Below are 27189 nucleotides of genomic sequence, written 5' to 3'. Positions count from 1 at the left end.
CAGTTTGCGTAACCCATAAACATGTACATTAATGCTATAAACTTGCAAGGAGCTATCAACCAAAAGCAGGAAACTATTAAATCCAGTGCATTCCGTGCCATTATGTGGATAGGGAGTTATCTTGTAGATGATGTACCAGCAGATGGGCGTTATCGGCGAAGGTATAACTGGAAAAGAATTGCTTGATTATTCTTGGAAATTTTTTTTTTTTTTATTGGTCTGGAAACCAATGAATGAGCTGCTTTCAGTCTCACAGTAGGCCGCACAGGTCAGAGGTCAAGCATCTGTACTCCATCAGTGAGGATAAATATTTCCCAAGTTCTTTCAGTCCTTGACTCCACAATTACAGTCAGACTGGAATGGGGAAGGCAACATGTGCATAAAAATGACATGGGCAAATTTGTTTCCAACAATTTCACAGCAGTATAGTCTCTAGAATAATTTGTGTAAATGAATTTACCCAACAATTGGAGGAAGGGGAATATGTACAGACAAGGGGGGGGGGGGGATATGTACAGACCATGGATTGTGGAGGGGAACCTATTGTGTATAACATGTCATGAACATTTCTTTGTCCAAAAATTCCAGAACTGTGTAATCTGTAGATCAAATTGTGTACCGGCGTTTATCCACATACAAAATATTTTAGATAAAAGGGGAATAAAAAATTACTAGAGCTGTGCTTATTTTGTTTGTTTCTTTTGGGGAAAGATCTACACATGAATGGTAGCTGGTTGTGGCCAATTGTTTGGCTTTTTTTTTAATTTTTAAATACCAAAACAAACTTGATAATTGCATTGGACCGCTTCTTCACTTGTTTTTCTTAAAGGCATATAGGATCATTTGCTTTTCATGTAGTTTCTTCGTTTCTAATATTAACACCACTCAAAATTTAAAGACGATTGTTCAAAGCATAACCTGTTGAAGTTTCAGCTCAGTGGATAGTACACTTTTCGAGAAAACCGTGAAAATCCATGCACAATCTTTCAATCACAAAAAAAAACGATTTTGCCCATAGCACTCTGTTATTTCCAAAAATCAGTCAACCCACTGATCGTTGGAAATCTCCTACATTTCTTGATTTCTTCTAAATGACAGCAAGCCAGATGGAATAATTTGACAGGGTGTTTAGTACCAGTACGTTCTCTAATCCAAGTACGTTTTTGGATAATAATTCGGTAGATTACTTTTGGGATAAACGTAAATCATCCTACATGCCTTAATTGTGGAAATTACAGAATTCACTGCTGCTTATCGCCCGCCCCAGTTCTAATCCCCTGGTATCCCGTATCCTGTTTCCCCATGTTACAGGCATTCCAGGGAGATGGATACCAGTCGGCTGTCGGATAGCTCCAGCGGTAGCTCCTCGGGTGAGTCAGATGACGACAGCAGCTCTGGTAACGACACGGATAGCGAGAGCGATGCTAGCTCCAGCGATCATGAGTCATCCCCACCACAGGTCAGTCCTGGTGTCTCTCCGTGGAAACATCCCTGAGCAAGACTCTCTAAACACGGAGATGAATAGAGGGCGTTTCAGTGAGATTGTGGTCAGGGTTTGAGATTAGGGAGTAGACAGCCAATTTTGTGGGGAGCTGCTTAGCATGGAAATTGACTAAGCATAGAAAATACATGCTAAGCAAAAACAGGTCACCTGCCAAATTTCCAAGTGATGCATATTGCCTGTGACTGGTACCCGCTGCATATTTTGCTTAGCTCGTAAATTTGATAAGCGATATGTTCGGATTAGCAGTCATGAGGAGCTGTGGGGAGGTGCTTAGCATGGAAATTGGCTAAGCATAGAAAATACGTGCTAAGCAAAAACAGGTCACCGGCCAAATTTCCAAGTGATGCATATCGCCTGTGACTGGTACCTGCTGCATTTTTTGCTTAGCTCGTAACTTTGCTAAGCGATTATTGTCCGCTTAGCAGTCATGAAATTGGCCATTGAGCTCAATCTCATGGTTCTGCTTACCGTTAGCAAAAAAATCCCTGCTTACTGTTCTAGCAGAAAACTTTGTGCTTACGGTTAGTATTTCTCACAAGTTAGCAAGGAATTTTGGCTTATGCACATGTGTACGTACTGCAACCAAGAGCTCTCTGCTTCAATGCAGGGTTAGCGCTGTCTTTGCACAAGGCCCAATTTGTGTCACTGCTAAGCACACAATTTTAAGCTAACAGAGGGTTATGGAGACCATAACAGTAAGCACAGCAAAAGGTGCGCTTACCTCAGAGGAAAACAGTTGCTTTACTTAGTGACGTAACAATAGAAATCTGTTAGCAACCGTTAGCACATCCACGCCATGAAATAGTGCTTAAGGTTAGCACAATTTTCTGCTATAGTAAGCACAACTTTTCTGCTAACTCTTCAGAAGTTAGCAGAAAAGTGTGCTTACCTTAAGCACATTTTTATGGCATGTTTGTGCTAACGGTTGGATGCACATAGAGATTTTTATTGTTACGTCACTAAATTAAGCAAGTTTCGTTCCCTCTGAGGTAAGCGTGCCTTTTGCTGTGCTTAGTCTTTACAGTCTCCATGAAATAGGCGAGACTCTGTTTGCAGAAAATCGTGTGCCTAGCAGCGCCATGAAATTAAGCCCAGCTCTTGAAGACATGTTCAGTTTTTGAGGTGGGAGGAAAACCCTGGAATCATTTTCTGGGGAAAAAAAACACAGAACTAGACAAGGACTGAAAAGCCCAATCCATTGGTCAGTCCGGTTGGGATACAAATTTGGTTGGCAGAGGTTGAAGGGCTTTGGAACGTACCACTGTGGGCCTTATTCACGAGTTGGCCATTTTTGTCGAGTTCCCTGAATGTATTTCATTAATTGTTTACTGTTGAATGGGATGGCGCCAGACTATTTATGCAGGCACCAGACTATTTATGCAGGCACAATGCAGTCTTATTGTACCGTAATTTTTTTGTTAAAAATGGCTTTAAACATTAGGGAATGTTTAATTACCAATTTAAATTAATCCTCGAAGCAGACTGGAATTTATTATCAGTTAAGTCGCTTTCATTTCTCGTCGCAAGTTCCAAAAATTAAGATTTTATCTAACTTTCAATTCAGTATGGACGACTCGTGAACAAGGCCCATGCCGACCTGACTAGTTATGTCTGTCTGGTACAATCGTCAGGCATCCATCAGCTGGGATGCTTACTAGAAAGGTTATCCATCATTGCCAGCCTGTAATATTACCACATGGAAATCTGCACATCTCACATCTGAATCTCTTTAGCCGTTTCCCTATAGTAGGCATCTTCATGGGCGTCGCGAGGGGGGGCAAGGGGGGGCACTTGCCCCCCCCCCTGGAAAAGCAAAAAAAAAAAAAAAAAAAAAAAAGGAAGAAAAAAAAAAAATAAAAATAAAAGAAAAAGAGGCGCGAAGACAAAGTGGTGTAAATTTAATGAGTTGGGGGGGGGGGGCAAAATGTCCCTGCCCCCCTCTAAAACTGATAAATCGAGAATGTGTTGAGAAATACAAGCATTTTTTGGCAAAAATTTTTTTGCCCCCCTCTAGAAAAAATCCTGGCGACGCCCATGGGCATCTTCTGATAATTTCAGTCTTCTGCAAAAAATTATATTCGGTTTTGTTTTCTGTATTGCATCATCACCGTCTACTTCATTTGAGATCTGACAGTAAAATATCAAGTGACAGGAATTTCTTTCTGCAATATTTTGATTCGGAAGAAAAATCATAGACAGATGTGAAACTTGTTTCAGTAACTTTTTAGATGGTAACTATTTTAATTTCACTTTTTTTTGGTATTTTAAGATTTTATTGATTTGGGTCTTTCTTGTCATCTTGAAAATGAGCATTTTCTTCTTCAATTTCTTCAAAAGATCCATAGAATTCATTTATTCATCACATGAAGGAGGCATTGATGTGACTGTCATTCACTTGTGTGCGTGGTTTTCAGATGGTCCTATTGATTCAGGCTCATTATTTTATGGATCCTTTTTTTACCAGGACAAACCCGCCCACAAGTCCTACAACCTCCACGATCTCATCAACAAGAAGATCATCGAGGGCAAGAAGTCCCCAGGAGCTCTGAATGTCCCCAAGCAGCCTCCGCTCAGCAACCAGCCAGCCGCCGCCGCCAGCACCGCTGCCACACCGCCGACTCTCTCAATCAAGGAGGCCCAGTCCTTCCCCAACACCAACCAGCACAGATCCACGGTGCCGGGAGGCAGACGCGGCGAAGGCAGCGGCGGTTTCGTTCTGGGCATCAACGACCTGACCACCACGTTAACCCCACCCGAGGATTACGACAAGGGAAACTTTGGCAAGTACGTCGACAACGACAACCGCATCAACGATTTCAACAAGTTGGTGACGGAGAAAAGGACGCCATTGTCAAAATCTCCGGTCAGAACCGGAGGGAACGCCGGCAAGCAGAATGCGAATAAACGAGGGCCCAAGAAAGTGTTGGATAAGTCCCCCTCGGTTGCAAAATCGAAAACGGCGTCTCAGACGAAAAGTGAGGTGTCGACGAAGGAATCAAAGAAAGGTGCTAAGCCGAGTAAGCAGTCGAGTAAAAGCGGTGCTGAGACCAAAGTAGACGTCAAGGGAAAGAGTAGTAAGACAACTCCTAAGAGTGATAAGAAGACCCCACCGCGAGTGAGAACTCCTGAGAAGAAATTGGCTAAGAAACCAACCTCCAAGGAATTTGTGAGCGATACGGACAGCAGCAGTGACTCCGACGACGAGTTGGAAAGAACACCGTTGTCGAAAAGGTTGAACGGAGCGAGTAAGCTCCACGCAGTCTTGAGCCCCGCTCACAAACCGAGTGCGCGTACTGAAATCAAAAACAAAGCTTCAAGCAAGGGTAACAGAACTAAAGAGAAATCCAACGTTGTGAAAACGGAGAGAGAAGCGTCTCTTGCCAAGCCCGTCCTGGACGATGTCTTCATGTCCATGATTGACCAGCCCCTAGGGCTCATCAAGGAACCTTTGTTGTCGCCGATCAAAAACGAGGACCCTGAAAAGCCGGCGTTGACGCCGCATCCGCAGGAGGTCACGTACAAGGACGGGATCCCCTCGCTCGTTGTCAAACTCAACCTTTCCCTTATAAACCGGGTGCCTGGACGGCCCAGGCAGCCCTGTAGAACAGAAAGGACGTCGCCAAGGCACGGTTGCAGTGCCTCGGATGCCCATTATAAGAATGAACTTCTTGAGTTTGAGGAGAGACTGCCTTCATTAGTCAAAGTCCATAAAAGAAAACAGGAGGATCTAGACGAGGAGGTTTGTAATCTGTTGAGCCTTTGAGGATCACATCACTTTAAAGCCTAAATGCTCTTGACTTGGTTATTTTTGGCATTTGCAATTTTTTGTTTTGCCCAGGATTAGTTTCATGATGTGGTGCTTACATCCACCGCGCCCAGCTCACAGGGCTGTGGTAGATGTCACGCCCTGTCCATTATTCTCTGCATTTGATGCCAAATTCAAAATTCTTCCTTGTCCATAAAATAAGTTGCTTATTATTATTTTTCTGTGGATATTAGATGAAGGTTATCTTGACATCAAAGCCACTGGATATAATCCAGGTTTGAATACATAGATTTGCCTTTTTTGGCTCTTAGAATTTGAAGCCCTCAAAAAATCCAGCTCGGAAATTATGTCGAAGCCACTCTTAACGCATGCATAATTGGAGGGCTCTAACATAAGTGGTTTTGCATGTCCGACATTTGCACACACACAAAAAAGTGCTCTTATTCACTTATCAACAGATAAACATTGAACATTAATCAATGATTGTGACTTAATATGTCACCACCTGTCACTTTTTAAAGTGGCTTCCCCCCCCCAAAAAAAACCAAATAGTGTTTCAGAAACCCCAAGCATTACATTGTATGATGTTGTCTCTGATGCCAATGAAAAGCTCTTGAAATGCCACAGCCAGAAGATAGAACTGTTGATATTTGGATAGCAGCGTAGCCCTCTTCCAAAAGACAAATCTCTGCCGGTAGTACTTTCGAGTGTAATGTATTTGCAAACTGAAACATGACCTATCCAAATATGCTTACCAGTCATGCAAAGAATCAAGTGCGAAGAAACGTCCTCGTTCAACAAAACAAAACAAACATGCACAAGGTTTTGTAGTGGTAGGACAATTTCTGATCTGTTTTGCTCGATGCTCACTTCGTCTGTTAGGATCCCGTCAAGGAATCTGTGTGCAAGAAACCAAAGAGCGAATGCAGCGGGAAGACATCGAGAAACTTCCACAACGAAGAGCCTGAACACAATGAGTAAGAAGCGGGGCTTTCGGCCAGGGTTTTAGAAATAGTTGGTGAAAATTAGCCTAAAGAACAAACAGGGTTTCCAGGTCGTTCGATGTTGTTGACAAGTTTTGTTCATGTTGAATACTCCTCAAAGAGAAGATCCAAACAATATCAGATCTTTAGGCCATCTAGGTATGAACAAGAACCACAACCAACTTTTTATTATTGGATTTGCCCTTCGCCGATGTAATATAATAAAATACTGTTAGCTAGTAGAAGAGGAAAATCCTATAATAAAATTATATTAAAATCTAAGCAATGCTAAAATTCCATTAAAGCAACCACACGTTATAAATTGCCTTAGGACTATTTGGATACGTTTAACTTTCTAAAAGTTTAATGTGTTTCAGCAGTGGCCTTAAGTTGCTGCATGATATCGTACTTGATAATCACATCCTTTGTGTGATTATCTGTCCTGTCGTCAGGTTATCATCTATACCAGACAGTGACACTGTCTTGGATCGGAGGCGGCCCGCCGAGCGCCGCGGCAGCACCAACAGTGTCTCCAGCCTATTATCCTCACAGAGCAGCTGCAGCAGTAGTCGCCGGAGCGACCGCGAGGCCCCGTCCTCGCAGCCCACCAAGCGACGCAAGAAGACCGCCAACGATTCCATGGACTCGAGCTGCAGCAGTAGCAGCAGCAGCAGCAGTAGTAGCAGCGGCGGCAGCACGAACTATCTCAATGCACCTTCCAACTCGGCCGTGCTTAGTGCGAAGGGACACATCACGACGTGGGGCTCGCCCCCACCCCAGACTGAAGAGCGTGTGGACAGATCGCAGGACTCGACCAGTGTGTCGAATGACGTGACCTGCACGAGAAACGGACACAGGTCTGTCAGTGAGGAGTGGGGAGATGTTGGCGGCGGTGCGGATTATGTCCGGAACTCCAATCCACATGTTGCCAGGAAGAATATGACGGATAGACAACCGATAGGCTTGGAGATCGAAGAAAGGTAGGATCGGGCTTCCATAATTTTATTACATTTCAGGTTATGTCTAAACTTGTTGATAGCTCCGTCTTTAGTCACGAGACTAAGACTAAAAAAAAAAAAATTGAAAGTAAAAGTGGCAGGGATGTACGTGCACCGATCCTGTAATGTCTTCTAAAAAAATTCTTTCAAAGGATCTGAACGATTGAGTTAAGAGAGATAAAGATTTGCCAACATTTAGCATTTTTTTTATAGCTTTCACTTACACTATTTTTGTAACTGAATACCGAGTTTGTTTATTTTTTAAATAAGCCACAATATTTGATAGGAAATATTCACGATGTTGACCTTCAAATGGTAAAATAAGAAAGGAAGTAATATAACTCAGTAACTTGCTAATCTTAGAATTCTGGGTCCAAGTCAGACCAGTAGTTATGAGTAAAAAAAGGGGAATATTGACAGTTGGCCATTTGTTACAGCCTCATATCACAACTCTTGCTTCCTATGCTTGATTTTCACATCGGGCCTCGGTAATTGAGGGAAAGAAGTGAGGCAATTAGAGAGACTATGGTGTCCTTAAGCCATGGGCAGTCTCAATCACGGAGGCGCTGTCAAAAACAATCGCTCATGTTTGTGTGCATACCTTCAGGGAAACAACAAAAAAACCTGTCAAAAAGTACAGTGCATACACATCGCAGTCCAACCTTCACAAGTGCGGGGCAGTTGTGTTCGGAATTACGCCCCGGGCGTCGGCACAACGCAGATTTATGAGCCGACTGTTCCTTTAAGCAATCCCATACAAGAACTCCCACTTAATCAGGCAAAAACCCCTGCGGCGGCTGGGGACCTACGCTTGATATGCTTGGCGCGTTAAAGTCAACGGACCCAGCCTAGCCGGGGACTTTAAAATAGCCGAACCAGTTAATACAGATCGCACAGCACATGGCGGCCAGCCCGACTTGGTTTCTCACTGCATGCGCTCGACAAGAACTGGGGGGAGGGGAAAAAAATTGGGAAAAAAAAGGAAAAGAAACAGAGAGCGAGCCAGCCAAATGCCTGTTAATCTCCCCTGCAGGAAGACGACGATGCCTGTGATCAGTGTTGGGGGAAACAAGGTTTATGTTAGTACAGGAGTGAGCTTAAAGCAGCAGTATAGAGACCCGTATCGGTCTATTATTGGAAGAAGAAAAAACACTCTGATTAATCCTAATTTCCTCTTCGAAATTCAGATAAATTGCGAGAGGATCTGGGCCGTTAGCGTTAATTGTTGAATGTTATCCTCGAGTTCTCTCGTTTTTCCCAGTTTGAGCGGGATGCTTAGTTAAGAGCTGTGGGTTACGAGCTGAAGAATGAGTGTGCCCATTAATTGAGCCGCGACAATTGTATGATTGTTAGTTGGATGCCATAGGATGTGAAATATTGACCTAAATTTTATTGGGATTCAAATTTGATTGATTTGAGTTTCAAAAACCAGTTGACAGTAGGATTAGTCATGAGATGCACAGGAAGACAAGAACTTGCAGGCCGCACAGGTGTCCTATTGATTTACGCACATTAATGTGTACCATCAGGGGATAAAAAGCCAGCCGGCTTCCCCCCAGACAGTACAATGACGTGGCATTGCCTTTAACCTCACCCACCGCTACAAGAAGCCAGCCAGCAGGTGATACTGTGTCCTATCTGGCCGCGGCCCAGCCCTGCAAAGGCAGAGGGATTTGTAATTCAATACCTCAGCCGAACAGTGAGTGTGTGTGGCTGGCAGGCAGGTGTAACAACACGATTTTAATATTGGGTTTTTGCCCTTCACCGACGTTTAAAAGAAGAAAAAAAAAGGAAAGGAAAGAAAAACATGATTTGCTGGCTTTTTAAGCCGCGGCGGTGTCCGGGCTTGTAGCTTTTGTTGGTTTGGGTGTGGATATCTGCAAGACGATCGCAACTGTGAAAATTTACCAATATCGTTCCACTCACTGCAAGTTGTTTCTTCTTTTGGGACAATGGCAAGCAGATCGAGTCTGCAAAATATCTGTGTGTGCGGTCTCCTATGCCAGTCTTATTTTTTTTTTTTTACTGCTTTTTGGACCATTTTCTCTTTCTATTGTACTGAAATTTGTCATTATGGATGTTGAAAAACACATACAATTAAATACAATGTCTTATATAATAAACTGACTTGTTTTTTTATACAGAATTTTGAGAAATTCAGTTTTTAATAGCATCGACAACTTTTAATACAGCACTTACAGCTATTGAAATATACAATCCAATGTAGAACACACATTTACTAGTAAGCATCTGATCTATCATTTGCTTGCCTGAACTTCTGCAACAATTGAAATTAAAATCTCGAAAAGAATTTAAAGCGGAGACTACCGTTACATGGCCCGGCTTTTTAGGCTGCCTCTGGGCTGCTTGTTCAGACATTTATTAAACACACAAAAAAGATCGAAAAGATGTCAATAAACTTAGGGGGCAAAACAATCAGTATTTAGTCTTTAACCTTATCCCTAACTTCTTATGCTTGACCGAGATGGCTTCCTCATTTGGATCCGAAAAAAATTAGAGTAGTGTGTCGTGACAGAGCATCCCCAAGAGCCGATCTCTAATGATGTGAGAGAAACAATCAGCGCGACTGGATAGATATAGAATAGTTCAGGGACTGGCCAGCTCTTTATAGCACCATTAACTTAGCCGGGAAAATCACAGTGAAAAAAAAAAACCTCATTAACCCTCTCAGATCTCGAAGGCTAGATATTTATCTCATTACGGTATCCCCACCTGCAATTGGCACTAAATCATTTTCGTGGGAAGAGAGAAACTAAAAATAAAAAAAATTATCCAAAAGGTGATGAGTTTAGCCCGGGGACATTTATTCATGACTTGGGACGATCGACAGTGGCTTTGAGTGGCCCAGGGCAAAACAACAACCTGTGATGCTTAGAGCGTGCTATATATGCACCGATGAAAAAAAAATATGTGGGCGGATTGGAAATACCTACAGGGCGCTAATTATCATCGCCTTGGCAATATGGCGTTATTGCTTAATCACTTCAATATTTTCTGTTGTGTTTCGGGGACCGTGAGCCAACTGTTCCGGACGTGCCTTGGAGCAAGGTCACTCTCACCTTAAACTGCTCCGATTTAGAACGATGTCGTTCACTCAAGTTGAAACCAAAGAACTAGCACTCGGTCCTTTATATTCTCGTTGTATTGTTCAAAATGAGTACAAACGATATTTCATGCACACTTGTTTGTGCTTGTAACATTCCCATGGGTAATATTGTCAAGCGTGTGCATTGATTGCATATATATACACACATCCGAGCTTAAAGGGAATGTACATCATTGGCTTTTGCTGTAATTTTCAGAAATGAACTATTTGAGGGGTTAGTATAATAGATCAAATATTGTTACACTGACATGTTTGAAGTTTTGTGTTCGAAAATGCTGGGAAAAACAAGAAAACAAAAATGTTCAAGTCGTCTAGTTCCCTGACTCCACTAAAGATAAAATGGATCAATTTATAGATGCCGGAAAATTGTAAGGTAAGGGAACCAGTCTAGCTGGCCTGCACCCGTTCATGAACATGTAACCAATAGCAAACAAAATTTGGACCGAAAAAAAATGGTAAACTTGGAGCAGTAGTTGAAAAATAGTAAGGTTTTTTCAAAGGTGGTCGGCCGACCACCGTTGGAAATGTATACAAAAATACCATTTTCTTGAAAATGACTTCACACCAGGTGCCATAATTTTACAGGATGCTTTAGACTGTCATGTACCAACATCCTAATAAGGTGTTTCGTAAAAACTTGGTAGTTTTCTTTTTCGATGTTTGCAAATGTTGTATATATTCCCTTTAAGAAAAAAATTTCAAAAGTCACAGTGTCTTCCGGAAGCCTTTCAAGACTACAGCCAAATTGAATCGTCATTCACCTAGGCCCTTTTTGCCTAGGATCCATCCTCCATCCTTCAAAATCCTCCCATTGCCACCATGTGAAAATTTTAAACAGCCCGAATCCTCCAAATCCATCTGATATTCTTGCATTTGTTCAGTGGAGGGGTGAGCACTGCCTCAATCCTTCAAAATCCTCCGACAATCACTGTAATACAATGAGGAATTGCCGATGATATCCAGAAGCAGTGCAGATATCTAGTATAAATCTAGGTGTATTTTTGGCATGGCTGACCATAAACAACACAAGGTGCTACGTACCGGTAGGTCCTTGACACAGTTTACATCCTCCAAAATCAACTGGCACAAAAATGGCACGCAACCTCAATCCTCCAAAATACTCGATAATCGCCTGGCTGATTTTGGAAGATCGAGGAGGGTTAGGGTAAAGTATTCAAACCGTTCTTTTTGAAAGGGTTCTTTCCTCAATTTTAAGAAAAAATACAAAATCATCCTGCCGGTACATGTACATATTCTAGGCACACTGTAGTCCATACATGTACAGGTATGTTTTCCTTTTTATGCAAAACTGATGACTGAATTTTTTGAATGTACGGAAGAAGCAATCATTTAAATCTTTCTACAAAAAAAATTGTTTTTTTCTTTTTTGTTTACAGCCAGCAATTTACTGCAGACAGTTACCTTGCCGAAGGGAAGAAACTCAAACATCAAGCCGATGCGCAGGTATTGTATATGTGTTACAAAATAAAAAAAGAGCAATCGTATTAACAAAATTCAGATACAGCAGACTGGAACCTGCTGGATCAGATTTGAGCCAGCCAGCCGAGACCTCGGCAAGCTTCCATCACAAATTTCCATCGTTTAAAATATCAAAAACAGCAACAATAACTCTGGTGGCAGCCTCCCCCTCCCCCCCCCCCCCCCCCCCCCGCCAATTATCTTAATCGCAGCTCTGACATCAACTATCTCTTTTCCATCCCCAGAAGAGTAATACAAATTTGATTTTAATGTTAGGAAATTGGACTATTTGGAAAAAGTGTTCAAGCAATTTTTTTAAAGTCTTTCCTAACAAAATTGGAAATGTTTCTCAGTCCCAGATTCATGTCTTATCATCATTTTTGCAATGACTGACCTTCGTTGAGATGATATATGAAGAAGAAAAAAGTGGCGTCATGTTGCAACATTTTTTCCGACTATTTCAGTTGAAACATTAGAAACATATTCACACCCTTCCATTCTTTCGCTGACACCGATTTGGCCAGGAAATGTGGGTATGCCGTTGGTCGGTAAAGTCTGCAGCTGTGAGTTTGTGTTCGGCTCAGCTAAACGCTTGGCAACAAGTCAAGTCGGCCACACCCTCCATCCGGCTGATTACGTCTCGCTGGCGTGTTTCTGACCACACCCTTAATCTGTTCACCACCCATTTTCTTGTTGGTTATAATCCATGTTCTTTCAAGGTTAGGCTCAAGAGAACTAAATCTTTCGCTCAAATTTTGAACTCAGATATCCAGTAAATTTACTTAATGTTACTGTGTACATGTAGCATTTCTAGAATTGTCCTTAGTACAGGGTAGTGCAAAAAGAAGGAAACCCAATTTTGACAGGAATTTTATCTACTTACCTAACTTATTTAAACTTTTTTTTTGTATAATGTATTGAAGTATAGCTCTTCAACCATACGTGGTGAAAAAATCTTTAAAGAAATCACAAGAACAGTTTTATGCTAATTTGAACACAAGTCACCAAAATCACTGTTGTCCACGTGTAAGTCTAGTGTAGTGTTTTTTGTCTTCAAATCAAGCTCCGGAGCTCAGTCAAGCGGGCGCCATGGACAAACAGGTTTGGCACGTGAAGTTTTTAAACTACCATATCTCAGAGACAAAATATGCATTTGCAATCATTTTTTCGTCACTTATGATTAAAGATCTACATTTTAATACCATTAATTGATTTTTCGAAATATGCTCAACAAGTAGGTAAAAATTGCTGTCAAAAGTCGGTTTCCTTCTTTTTGCACCACCCTGTATAGGGAGCTGGGTCATATTTTTGTGAGTTCAGCGGTGAACTTTCGCCTGTAAATCCCTCCTCATTTCTTAAGAGTTTTGTCTTCTCACATTTAGTTATTCGCGCCTTTGTCTCCACATTTATGTTACGGAATATTAATTACACATTTGTTGCACTGCATGTACTGGAACAGATACATTTTGGTCATATTTTATGATTTATTTTAGAAAGAAATTTCCATTCACATTTTATAAGCACTCCTGAGGGGTGTAAAGATTACACATTCAAATCCCTAGCGCATCACTTCACGCAATCATCAATTTACAAGTTCTTTGGGTTTTTATGCCCCGCGGCGAAGCCGAAGGGGCATACTGTTTCCGCCTTGTCCTTCCGTGGGTGGGTGTGTGGGTGGGTGAGCTTGTCTTACATACGCAGTGTGGACTTCCGAACAAAACACGTCCACATAATGTAGGTAGCACCGACGTTGTGTGGACTTGCCCACGTCCACACAGTGTTTCCCCATTTCTGGAAAACAGGTTTAGAGGCATTTTTGGGTTAGGTTTATCTGTAGCAGAATGAAGAGAAACACTATAGGGAATCATAGAAAAAAAATTGGGTTGTAAGAGTTTTCACAGTTTGAGAAAAATGAGTTTTTCCACTGGTGTTCCTTAACTACACGAAAAGAAAGGAAAGTCCACACTACGTATGTGAAACAAGTCTGGGTGTGTGGGTGGGTGTGTGTGTGTGTCCGGACAAATCTTGTCAGCGCGATAACTTGAGAAATACTTAACATATGAACTTCAAATTTGGTTTGTGGATTGTTCTTGGTAATCCTAAGAAGCCTTTTGCATTTGGGGCCAAAAGGCCAAAGGTCAAGTTCACAGTGGCTAAAACAATAGAAATCTTGTCAGCGCGATAACTTGAGAAATACTTAACATATGAACTTCAAATTTGGTTTGTGGATTGTTCTTGGTAATCCTAAGAAGCCTTTTGCATTTGGGGCCAAAAGGCCAAAGGTCAAGTTCACAGTGGCTAAAACAATAGAAATCTTGTCAGCGCGATAACTTGAGAAATACGTAACATGTGAACTTCAAATTTGGTTTGTGGATTGTTCTTGGCAATCCTAAGAAGCCTATTGCATTTGGGGCCAAAAGGCCAAAGGTCAAGTTCACAGTGGCTAAAACAATAGAAATCTTGTCAGCGCGATAACTTGAGAAATACTTAACATATGAACTTCAAATTTGGTTTGTGGATTGTTCTTGGTAATCCTAAGAAGCCTTTTGCATTTGGGGCCAAAAGGCCAAAGGTCAAGTTCACAGTGGCTAAAACAATAGAAATCTTGTCAGCGCGATAACTTGAGAAATACGTAACATGTGAACTTCAAATTTGGTTTGTGGATTTTTTTGGCAATCCTAAGAAGCCTTTTGCATTTGGGGCCAAAAGGCCTAAGGTCAAGTTCACAGTGGCTAAAACAATAGAAATCTTGTCAGCGCGATAACTTGAGAAATACTTTACATGTGAACTTCAAATTTGGTTTGTGGATTGTTCTTGGCAATCCTAAGAAGCCTATTGCATTTGGGGCCAAAAGGTCAAGGGTCAAGTTCACAGTGGCTAAAACAATAGAAATCTTGTCAGCGCGATAACTTGAGAAATACTTAACATATGAACTTCAAATTTGGTTTGTGGATTGTTCTTGGTAATCCTAAGAAGCCTATTGAATTTGGGGCCAAAAGGTCAAGGGTCAAGTTCACAGTGGCTAAAACAATAGAAATCATGTATTTATTCTGAGATTATAGGGATTAGGGATTAATTCATATAAAACCTACAGAAGACACTAATGCTGTCAATGAATGTTCCATGTGACCAAGGTACATGTAAGTTGATGTTAAAAGAGTGGTGTTATGTCATGGGAACTGTCACCGTTGCGGGGCATTTGTGTTTGTAAACACACCTGACTTGTTTTAAAATTTGTTTGCCAACGTGATAAAAAAAAGTCTGTGCCAAGACGTAACCGATACTTCCTCTGCTTGTGTAGCCGTTCACAGTTTTAAAAGTTGTATCGCAGTCACACTTCAACTGTTTTTATCTCCAGAAGCCACTCAGTCCAGAAAATGTCAAATCATTCACTGCTCAAACAGTTTTGACAGTTATCTGGATTTCAACACATCATGACTGGCCCCGGCCATCCGTTATTTAAGTGTCTCATTTAACATGCGACTCTGAACGCGCCTGACTCGGTTAAACACCTCGATCTTTTAGGGCTCTTAAAAAAAAAAATCCCCCCCCCCAAAAAAAAAAACTCTCATCTTATTTCTGCCAACTGGATCTCTCAGCCTGAGCCCTCCATGGAATACAAAAATAGAGTAACTGTTTCCTCTTTCTTCTGATAACCTGTCCTATAGCACATTAAGCCGGGACATTCCGCGGGGAAATCTAGGATTTGGCAGAATTATGACCCACACCGTTTTGTCTAACCCCTAACCTTTTCAGCAAATGCAGCGCTTAGATTGGTATTAAACTGGGGTAGGATGTCATGCCTGCCTGCGTGTACTAAGTGCACTTTCGGGTAGCGGCCTATATATGATTAATACCTCATACCCACCCCTGCTGAATCATGCATGTAGGTCTTTAGCCCCAGACTTCCTATTTTTTTTTCTGGCAGAGACAGTGTGCTAGCAGATGAGGTGTCTCAGTTTCCCCTAGCATATGTGCCAAAATCTTAATTTTTATCCGGTTTCATGTTACTCATGCAATCTTTTGCATGTGTTGAATAAGCGTCCGTCATGTGACATTGAGATTTCAAGTCCGACCCACCAAAGGTTACGAAATAAAAGAATAGCATTTAAATTACCACCTTTTTTGTTGTTGAAACAATCTCTGGACATTGACAACCATATTTTGCACTGACCTTGTTTCATTTGTTCAATACTTCTGTCAAATAACTGAGCTGATGAGAAGTATAAGAAGTGTATAAAAAGTAAGACAGAGAGAAACCCTTGACCAAAAACAAAAGAAAATTTGCATTTTAACTTGAGACAGTTGTTAATGAGTTTTGTTTGCCAAGATTGACAGACTTTTTAATTTGTTTGTTTCATTTTGTGATCTCCACAGAGTGACAAGAACGTGAAGGCATTGATGTACTTTGACGCCGCTCTGTCGTTCATCCTGTGTGGTAACGCCATGGAGAATGACCCCGTTGTCCCAGTCGAGAAAGCCATTACCATGTATTCAGACACCTGCGACATTATCAAGTACGTTCAAAGCCCAGAAATACCAGATTTTAAACTGAAAACAAATTGCAACCCGCTTACATCCATGTAGACGTAATGACACTAGCTCTCCATGTTCATGCATATGTATACTCTCATGCATATATGCTTGAGTAAGGAATCAGTAACCAGAATATGTTCAGGCATATGTATACCATGCATATGCATGAGTAAGGAATCAGTAACTGGTAGATGTTCATGCATACATGTATGTATACTCCTCATGCATATGTATGAGTAGGGAATACATGTTCATGTATATGTATTCTCCTCATGCATATGCATGAGTAAGGAATCAGTAACAGTACATGTTCGTGTGTATGTATACTCCTCATGCATATGCATGAGTAAGGAATCAGTAACAGTACAGGTTCATGCATATATGCGTATATTCTTCATGCATATGCATGAGTAAGGAATCGGTAACCAGTATCCAATCTGCTTCTTGATGTCTGGATAATATGCATATGCATGAGTGATAAATTGCAACAACCAGTATCCTCTCTGCTCATTCACGCACACGAATAATCCTCATGCATATGCATGTGTGGGTTCCCGGCCTCCAGTATGCATATGTATGAGCAAGCACTCGCAGTTTCCAGAATCAATTACTTCGGCAAACGAAGACGGTAGTGATTCATGCAACGTTGTCTTGTTTCTTTTTCCCCCTTGTCTGGGTGCAGATTCATCTTAAAGTTTAAAGGCAGTCACTTAAACCAAGATGCTCTGAGCATGGACAAGAAACTAGCAGTATTATGGTGAGTAAGCTGAGGTTGAAGGGATGTGCCTCCAGGACCTTGAGTCCTAGACCCACGTCCGCGCGTAAAAAAAATTGGCTGGGGTGCTGTGGGCTCCCTGTGCGAGGGAGGGCGCTTTTTGTTAACATTCGAGAGCCCCATGGACAGGACACACTGCTTGCGCGCACTTGTTTAGCGCAAAGTACGGACCACTAACCTTATTCTGAGTGTGCAAAAAGCCATAGAGCCTTTGCAAGAGCGTCAACAGCAATGCGTTCGAATGTCTCGAATAGCAACCATGTGGGCGTGTGAGTTGTGTCAACGATTGCGTGTGCTTCGCCGATTAAAAAAAATAAGTACTAACGTAAATTTCCAGCGATGCATCTTTAGACGCATCGTTGGAAAGGCCTTCTTCTTTCATTGATTTTTTTAAAATGACAGCTTGCCAGAAAGAATAATTTCACAGGGAGTTTAGTCCCATTACTATCTTTCAACCAAGTATGCTTTTCAACAATAGTTACGTCAGTTACTTTTGGGATAGCTGCAAATGATAGACTGTATCTTTAATCTTTTGACTTTTTTCGACAACAATGTTCGGTACATTTTGTACATAATAACCGGGAAGCCAAGGATGATGTTCGGTGTAGCCAAATGTTCGGTATAATAGGGACAAGCAATCAGTTAAAGTGATACTGATCTTTTTTCTTTTTTTCCTTCCTGCTTTTGTGTCGTCAATAGCCACCGTTGCCTGGGGCTCCTGTACATGAAGATGTTCAAGATGAAGAAGGCCAATGGAATTAAACTTGCCAAAGTGCTCGGGGAGCACTTCCGAAACTCTTCCAAATCTCAGCAGGCCGCCCAAGCTCCGTCGTCGTGGAACTCCTCCAAGTGAGTTGGATGAAAACATTTTCATTTTCGTGGCCTTTCCTTCTGCAGGCGGGCCAGATTCAGGGAGCTGTTTGGCACAGAAGATTCTTGAGCTCAGAAAATAAATTGAAGAGCAAAAACATCTGACGATCCAAATTGTCAGAAAAAAAGTGTCTATTACTATACCTCATACATATTCGTGATCGAGAGCCGAATTCTCACTCTTCCATTCGCCATCACGTGTCGGCCACTAGTTTTGCTGTTTTACTGAACGCGCACACGAGATTCACACGGGGTAAATACGCATGCGTAATAGACTAGCGCATGGGTTACCCGTGCATCGCGTTACGGAGCAATGGTGGAACTAGCGCACGGGGGTAGTGCGCATGCGTGAACATCACTTAAGCAAGTACTACATGAAAAGATTAGGCCATGCACTGCAACGTTTTGCCAAGATAACTGATGCGTACATTACTCAACGGAATTTGGGTGAATATGTATAAGGTATAGTAGAACAAATATAACATGGTTTAATGGGTGGATAGTCGATGTTAGCTCGTATTCAAAGTTGACAAACAACTTCCCGAGATGAATAGTTTGTCTACTTCCAATACCTCAGGGAGCTAATGTCAACTATCCACCCTCAAACCATGTTATAATTGTGTACAGCCTGAGACTGTTCGTCAGCTGATTTCTCCAAAGCACATAAAATGGCTAAGCAACAGTTTCTGGTTAGCAGTTGCATGTAATTGGGCGGTTTGCTTAGTGCTGTATTTCAATGGTTTCTGGTTATCTCTGGTAATGAAACCAAGGATTCCTCAAAAGGGCCCTAGGCACTGTAGCTCGCAAGCCTGAAGAAACCTGTGGAGAGAAGACAATGAGAAGAAATTCAATTGTAGAGGCGGGAAGAAAACCCCAGAAGAATATTCTGGGGAGAAACCCACGGAATCAGGTAGGGACTGAAAACCCAATCCACATGTGGCCAGGGCAGTAATCGAACCCAGGCCATAGAGGTGGAAGGCGAGGAACGGACCAGTGCACCAACCTGACTGCCCAATTTGATGTGAGAGATGAAGTCTCTACAATAGTTCCCCATGGCTTAGAATTTACAGATATTGCACCTAGAAGTTCTTCTAGAGCCTGGTACACAGTGTTGATAATTTTGGGTGCAATAAGGAAAAAAAAACAATGTACACGTAAACCGAGAAAAGTTTGTGATCTTGCATGTATTTTTGAGAAGATTATTATGATAAAAAGTTAATGCATTTCTGTCTTTCTGTGAACAAATTATACATGTTGCTGCTGTGTTTCTGATACGTTTTGGATATTATGTTTGTGTTTACTGTTTTGTCACAATGTTTGTTGATTTTCAGTTAATCCTGTCTTCTTTTGTTTTTTTTAATTGAATTGCTTAGATATTTGTGTATTCTGTATTTTCAATGTTGGGTTTGCCTTTCACCGATGCAGTTTGAGTATTTTGTAATCGGTGTTTTCTCAGAGCCATGGGGAAGACAAAACCACAAATCATACCAATGTCTTTTTTGCATGGCTCACATAAAAAGCATCAAGCAGACAATGTTATAAATTGACATTGGTGAACTGTGAATAGCGTAACCCAATGTTGGAAATACGTCACCCCATATTCTATGAAAAGTCATAGTGTGTATTGTCTGTAGCACTTGCAGCCGATCTCACGAAACAGTGCATAACTTACGCCATGCGTAGGACTTAAGCAACACATTTGTTGCGTAGGTATGCAATAAACTGTTCGATTTTACGAAATAAGACGCAACGTTTTGAATAATTTTAACATCTTGGACGAGGATAATGACAGCATTTACAACGTCTGTTTGTATATGATCACTGTTCAGACACAAAACAGTCGTTGAATCACCTCCGCCCGCCATTTAAAAAAAAAAAAAATTCGTGACTTTCTTCAGAAAGGTGCAGCAACGCTAAAAAATTAATCCTCTGTCACATGTAACACAGCAATTCATTTACTTTAGACACAAAGCTGCGAGTGTCTTGTATCAACCTGGATAAGTTGTGCAATGGCAGGCTCTACGACAAGCACGATGTGCCAGTAAAATACATGCAGTTCAGTTTTAGTCGCTATGCCATAACTGAAGCCACCTAAAATGATTGCGTAGGTTACGCCATAAATTGTTACGCAAGTCGCGGACTTACAAACTGTGAAGCTTTCGTGGTATGTGTCATAACAGAAATGTTGCGCAGCGTGAAATGTTGCGCAATGTGAAATTGTGCGCAACTAACGGAATTAATTGCGGTGCAGGCGGAGTTACACCATTGCATAAAGTCTCGTGAAATCGGCTGTCGTTCCCTGTGTTTGCTTGATGTGTCCCTGTGTGAATACTGTTTGTCCCCTTTGTGATCTGTGTTGTAGGCACCCCGATGTGCGCTGTAAAACACCCCTGTTGAGCCAGCTAATCTCTACCCACCCCTCTTCATCACCACTCCCGTGCAACAGGTACACAGGCACCCCGTCCCCCATGTCCCCCACACCGTCCCCCGCCGGGTCCGTCGGCTCGGTCGGCAGCATGGGATCCCAAGGCAGCAACAACGGCGACGCCGGCGCGTCGTTACAGCCGTCCTCCTTGCCCCAGGTGCAGCCCAACAAGCTGACCAACGGCGTGCCCCACATCATGTCCTCGCCGGCTAACGTCTCCGTCCCGCAACGCATCGTCAACATGATGTCCACGTTTATTCAGAACTCCAGCTATGGGTACTACGGCCTGGACTACTGGGAACAGGCTGACGTTCTGGCTCTAGAAAACATAGGTGGGTAGACTTGCATTAGGTTCCTATCTTATAAAAAAAAAATTTGAAATTGGAAATCTATCTCAATTGTACCTTCATTGTAAGATCTCTTTGTTACGCCAATAATCAGAATAAAATGAATTGGAAAAAATTAGATTGTGAATCATGACACTGATTTTGACTTGTGGTAATGTGATCAACCCCACGTACTGTCTCACTGTGCTTTTATGTTCAAGAGCATCTCAGATGCAACCAAATGCTCTGCCAGCTAAAGGAATCTTGAGGAAAACAAAGCACATTTTCCAAACAGTTCGAAATTCTCCAGATAATGAAAGCTTGCCAGTTGTTTTCCCCTTGTAGATAGCTGCAACCATCCTCTCTACATTGTATTGTGTGACCTGTTCCTAATACTGTTCATTACTTGTCTTACCACCAAGCTTGTTTTCATTATTGAATCTTAACTCCCCTCTCGAATTTTCCCGGCAGAGTTTTTCCGAGAGTTGGACTGTGAGTTTGGCCTCCTCACCTTGCACAGCAGTACCCTGGACCTGGTCCACTACGCCAGACTCGGTCTGAGGAAACTCAAGAGCGAGACGTGACTGCTGCCGTCCGACTGACGGCAAAATCGTCCATTCCGCCTGGTTAAATCGGCTGACCTCCCGAGGCCGCTTTAACTGACTTAAGTCATCGGAAACCGTCTGCAGTGAGCGGAGGTCTTCACAGTACCACGGCACCTCAAATAGTGACTTTCGTGAAGCTAATTCTCACAAGTTGGGCTTCGGTGCCGAACACATAACCCCGACTGGTAGCAAAGTAGATGCTAGCAACACGGGCATCCTTGGTAAGGTAACAGCAACAATAGCACGCGACAAGTTATATCATTGCTACCCTTGCCACAAAGGCAGAAGGCGTCGACCGCAGACTTCATGAAATCACCCAAAAAATAATATCTTGAGCCAGCTGTATACCGTGTCATCCACCCCAGAAAGAGTGACCAAAATACAAGATGGTAACAAAATTTGTATATTGGGATCACTCACAGTTGAGAACAAGGTTGAGCAAGTCTGGAATCACGCAAGTCGTAGCTCGGCCATTCCATATGCGAGTGGTAGGACAATCGATGTCATCACAACTTGGATCTTGCACCTGTAGTTTAGATTAAGACGTACCTTAAGAGCAACTCTGCCCACACAAAGTGACAGACCACCTATATTTTGGACTCTGTTTATTACGGAAAAATCAGCATATAAGCACTCGTTCTCGTGGCCGCAAACATTATGATGTTTAGCATCGTGACGTATAACCCCCAAAATAGAGTAAAGCATGTGATATATATATATTTTTTGTAATAGTTCTTAAATTATTGCTTGGTTTTTGTAGAGCTTGTTGATTCACATTTGCCACGAGCTAGTCATTCCGCATCTTGAGTGGTAACTCCTTTTCAAATAAGAGAGATGGAAAGTTGAACATCTACGTCTGCTTTTAATTTTCTTTCAGTGCATTGATGCTCACAATTTCAAATTTGTGTCGGTGAATTTAAACCAAATTTAAACCGACAGCTATATTTTCGAAGCACATCTGGGGAAATACAAGGCTTAAAAACAGAGTAAGGAAAAAGTATTGAAAAACATGAAACGCAATTTTGATGCACCATCTCAGTTTACCGTCGCAGAAATACTGCAATTTTTTTTTTTTATAAGAAACTCACGTTAACTTGAGCAAGTCTTATTTTGCACTGGGAAAGCTACACAATTCGCATAATTTATTGCCAAAATTAAACAGCTCAGTATTGATAAAACAAGCAGAAATGTAACAGGCACGTTGGTTGTGTTCTAAGTGTGTCGCGTGCTTGTACGTCGTTCATATTTTCTTAAACTCTCTTTAAGTGCACTGTAACATTTTCAATCGTGTCACGCTATGGTTATATTATAGCGATGATGATGAATATAGTATAGAGACTTTATATTATGCAGAGTTGTGATATATATGAATTGTAAAAATAATTATTCTTTGATATTTTGCTACATTAGTAATGCGATGAATTCTGCCCTTCCAAAATGTGTGCGACGACGAATCAGCGTAAGTCAAATTAATCGGGAAAGCACCTTCCGAATTCCGCGGGAATAATAAAGGAAATTAAACATCAAGGTCCACATCAACAGGTGCTCGGTTCTTCTTTATAAATTATAGAAATTATGAGAAATTAAGAAAAATGCCCCTGGCGATACACGTAGTTTTAAAGTATTCGTTTCATTTTAAAGCAGCTGCTACATGATTTTTTTTTTTTTTCTTCTGATAAATACCAACCAAATAAAAGATCCAGTCTTTCTTTCGTGACCAGAAATCATGCCACGACATTATCCAAGATTTTTTTGGCTTCCTATATTTATTCCATGTGATTGACTGCAACCTTAGAGTAGAGTACGAGATGTATGTCGTAAATGAGACCTCCGAATGTTTGCACGTGCTTACAGCTGCTCGCAGTTTAGTCCTGCAAATGTGAACGTTTCATGAAAGAAAAACAATAACAGTGCGATTTAAAGAAAATTATAAGCAGTGTGGTGCATGAAGATCTGAGAATTGCGCAGTGTCTAATATGTTGAGAAGCCATCTTAGAAGATGCTTTAATAAGCCAAGACGATCTTGTCGCCCTTATTTTGTTAACAAAATTTGCAGTTTTTCACAATGGGCAGTTATTTGTCTTAGATTTTGTGGCGTTGTGCCCCGTTCACTTTCCTTGCTAACACAGCAAGAACAACCTTTGCACCCTGTCTATTTAACCACACAACAATTCATTATGGCAATAGTTTCAGATATTTTGCTGACCACATCATCAACATGGTTCTTCCATGTTAGATTGTCATCAACAGTAATACCTAGAAATTATTTGCCAGTCTTAATTTATTGCATTCAATGATCTTTACTATCTCAATCTCGGTAAATTCATGTACTAATATATTGTTCAAAAAAAAAAGAATTGTGTGAAAAACCATGAAGCATCCAAATTTACACCTAGAGTGTTCTTATAAGAATAAGATTATTTTCAAACTTATTCTTTTGTAACTTGTCTACTTATGTTTTTTTTTTATGTTTTTCTTGCAGGGGCAAAGTAGGATTTCTCAAAAAAGTTCTGAACATTTACTTAAATTCTAACATCAAGTACTTCGAATCAAATTGATAGTTAAAAGATAAATGTGAAAAATTCAAATTTCACTTTTTTGATATAAACAAAAATGCGCGGCCTTTGAATGAAATTAACCCATTGAATTTGCATCGATAAAGTAAACAAAATTGTATTTTCAAGGGGTTTGAATGAAAACCTTAAATTTAAAATATGACATCTCTGAAAAAATAATGAACATAAATCTGGTCCAAACATGTACTTAAAAGTATGAATTGCGCCCTCTCTTGACTGAGCCTTTCCGATCTATTCTTTTTTTTTTACCTTATTGTGGAAACCAGGAAGTAGAAAGTGGATCATGAATTAATAAAGTGCCTGTAACTATAAAGAATTAAGAATCATGAAATTGGACAGTTTTGTGTCCCTAAACGAAATAAACCAATGTTAATGATCATGTTTCACCCAATTCCCTGTGATTCTAACTCGAAAAAAAAATGGCCTTAAATTGTGTTTTAAAGATGCTTAAAAAAAATCTAGTTAAGACTACAACTACACAGTGGTTGACCTAATTTATAAAATGTGCTGTAATTTCCAAAAACAAAACTTGGTTTGTAAGGGATGAAATTTGTTTTTGCAATAATTCTTTATTATTATTATTTTTGTTTTGGTCCATTCTTAAAACTGTAAATGATTTCGTGTATTGATTTGTTGTTGCAATTATATTTGATAATATGCTGTGAACTGAAATAGAAGGACAACAAATTGATAAATTCTGGAATTATTTTTCACAGAAATGGAATTATTTTGGGGCTTCTTCCATTCTGTACGCATCCGGCATATAATACTGGTTATGCACCATTGGAGTCATTTGCACTGGATACGAATCTCAATTGAAACCATAGGGAATCAGTCAGGTTTTTTTTTTATCTGTGGTGATCTTTCATGCATCATTGCTAACCACACAAACAAATACCACACTGTGGGTTGGTCTTTCCATGAAAAAAAAATGTGCATGATCCATGTCTGCTTTCAGTGTGACTAACAAATACATGTATGCAACCTTTCCGGCGAGTTTTTATCGTAAACCTGACATTTTGAGTCGGCCGACTGAATGGAGCAGTACATGTAACAACAACAAATGTATGTTGTGTTGGACGTATCCAGGATAAAAGAATGTCTGCTTCATGTCATTCTTTTGCTTCTCTGAAAAAGTATATTTGGGGAAAATGCCAAGGTTTTTAAACTAGACTAAATGCATTGCTATAAACCCGGAAAAGCATTGAAATGTATTTATTTGGGGTTTTTTTTACGACATTGAATCTAAAGCTCAGTTATTTTGACGAGAGACTTCTGCGTCATGAGTCTCTTGTGTGACATGTAGGGCGTGTTTATGGTGTAAAATCGAGGGAACACATGTAACAACATCATCAGTGAATCGAGGACAGAAACTGAATCGAGGACTCCTCGGTTGGAAAACGTGTACAAACCCAATGAGAGCTGTTTCGAAAAAAAGTTGAGTACCAAGGAAAGGGAAGAGAAACAAAAGAAAAACCTCGATTTACACCATAAACAAAGGTTTCTGAGTGGGTCACATGTAACTGTACTCAAAAAAACTGGTTTGATATGTTGGTTGTCAAATGTCCAACGCTTATTTATTACTTAATGAAACAGTTGATGTAATTTGAATATTTTTTTCTGTCCATGTTCTATCTTTGGACTTACAGTCCCGAGCTAAGGTCTTTTTTTATCAAAACGAATCCAGAATGACCCCGACCAGTGTGTGGGTGCATCAACTTGAACAAATGCAGTCCAGATATGAATTACGATGTACAAGTGTATACGAAGATAAAATATTTATGCATAGATCTAATTTTAAACTTTTTCGACAGATATTGTACAGTCTTTGTAAGAGGGAACATTCCTTTTGATTGGTGAATGCGAGGCCAATCAATTTTATGTAGAAGTTGAAATGACCATTGATTGTGGTATTATTTATTTCATTTTCCATATTGAAGGGCGGGAGAGATCTTTCTTTCTTTTGGCAACTGTTAAAGTAGTTCTGCTTATTAGTTAAACAGCAGGAACAAAAAACACCGAGAATACAGATGTGCTTAAAATATTCTCTTGTGATAAGTGTATATTTATTGAAGAAAGAAGTTATCGAGAAAGTGTTGTTAAGCGAATACACAAAGTTTCTACTCATAAAAATAATGCCTTTTGAGAAAAGTTATTTTGCTGAAACTTCAGGCAACTGGATATAATGATGAATCTATATTAGTCTGTACCATATGAAAATATATAGTATATACTGCCGAACTGTAAACATATTAATGGTGTACAGCATAAGCTGACAATGATATAACTTCAGTTGCCTTGCCACGTAAGTTTTGTAACGTCCGAGGAGCGTTTCCAAAATGTACGTTATCAATTTGTGTGTCGATATTTCACGATGTCATTCTCTTGGCTGTGACCTGAAGTTCAAACGGAAAAGGTCAAACAGAAGACGATATCCCATTGGTCCATTTTCAGTCGATGATTGCATTTTAATGACGAGTCACATATGTTGGATGCTGGATTTGTGTTTTTATTCTAACTTTTTCACTGGCACTTAGTCTTCTTGTCTGCTTCCTGCAACATCTGTTACAATTTGTGCCAAAGGGTTAATTATATTTTTTGTTCATTCAAAGTGCTGCCACTTTGGGAGTCACTCGTGCCTGGGTGTTTACATAAAGTGAGATTCAAATACTGCATCAGGGTGACCGTAAGGCCAGAGCCAAATTCTGCTAAATGCACATCAAAAATCTGTCAGATTTATCAAAAATCTGCCAGATTTATCAAAAATCTGCCAAATTCCCCAGAATTACTCGAAATACACTATAACCACTGAAAATCACATGCAGATTGGTACTTTTGCCTTAATTAACGTTCAAATTACATTATAAACAATCTATAGTCTCATAAAGATGTGAAATTATCGCGAAACTTTTACGGCAAAACACGGATCCGGCCACGATGAAGTCCGTTTCCCAGTGAACCTCAGCACCTAGACCAACCAACCTGTCCCTTTATGCAAGGGTTTGTTTGAAAAGGATTGAAGCTTTTTTAAACAAATGTACTATTTTTTTGTTCAAATTTGCTGTTTTTCTGTCAAATAACCATTTTTGAAGAATTCTGCCAAAAATCTGCCCCAAAAAAATCCATTCTGTCAAATTTTCTGTCAAACTCGTTTTTTTAACAAAAATTCTGTCAAAGTTAGCCAAAAATCGGCTAAAACGGTCACCCTGTACTGCATGT

At 40.6% G+C, this 27189-nt stretch overlaps 1 protein-coding gene across 1 annotated transcript; it reads left to right on the top strand.

Annotated features, from left to right (window-relative positions):
* The first annotated feature begins 1290 nt into the window (after positions 1-1290).
* On the top strand, positions 1291-26275 carry LOC119727755 (AF4/FMR2 family member 3-like). Its single transcript, XM_038199800.1, has 10 exons — positions 1291-1459; positions 3969-5243; positions 6153-6247; positions 6706-7233; positions 11776-11842; positions 16235-16374; positions 17076-17150; positions 17868-18017; positions 20401-20795; positions 21261-26275. Exons 1-10 carry the CDS (start codon positions 1325-1327, stop codon positions 21371-21373), a joined length of 2973 nt encoding a protein of 990 aa, XP_038055728.1. The 5' UTR covers positions 1291-1324; the 3' UTR covers positions 21374-26275.
* Positions 26276-27189: the final 914 nt, after the last annotated feature.

Source organism: Patiria miniata, unplaced genomic scaffold, assembly GCF_015706575.1.
Source record: "Patiria miniata isolate m_02_andy unplaced genomic scaffold, ASM1570657v1 HiC_scaffold_20, whole genome shotgun sequence".
NCBI classification, from domain to species: domain Eukaryota; kingdom Metazoa; phylum Echinodermata; class Asteroidea; order Valvatida; family Asterinidae; genus Patiria; species Patiria miniata.
This window is presented reverse-complemented; position numbering and strand designations above follow the sequence as displayed.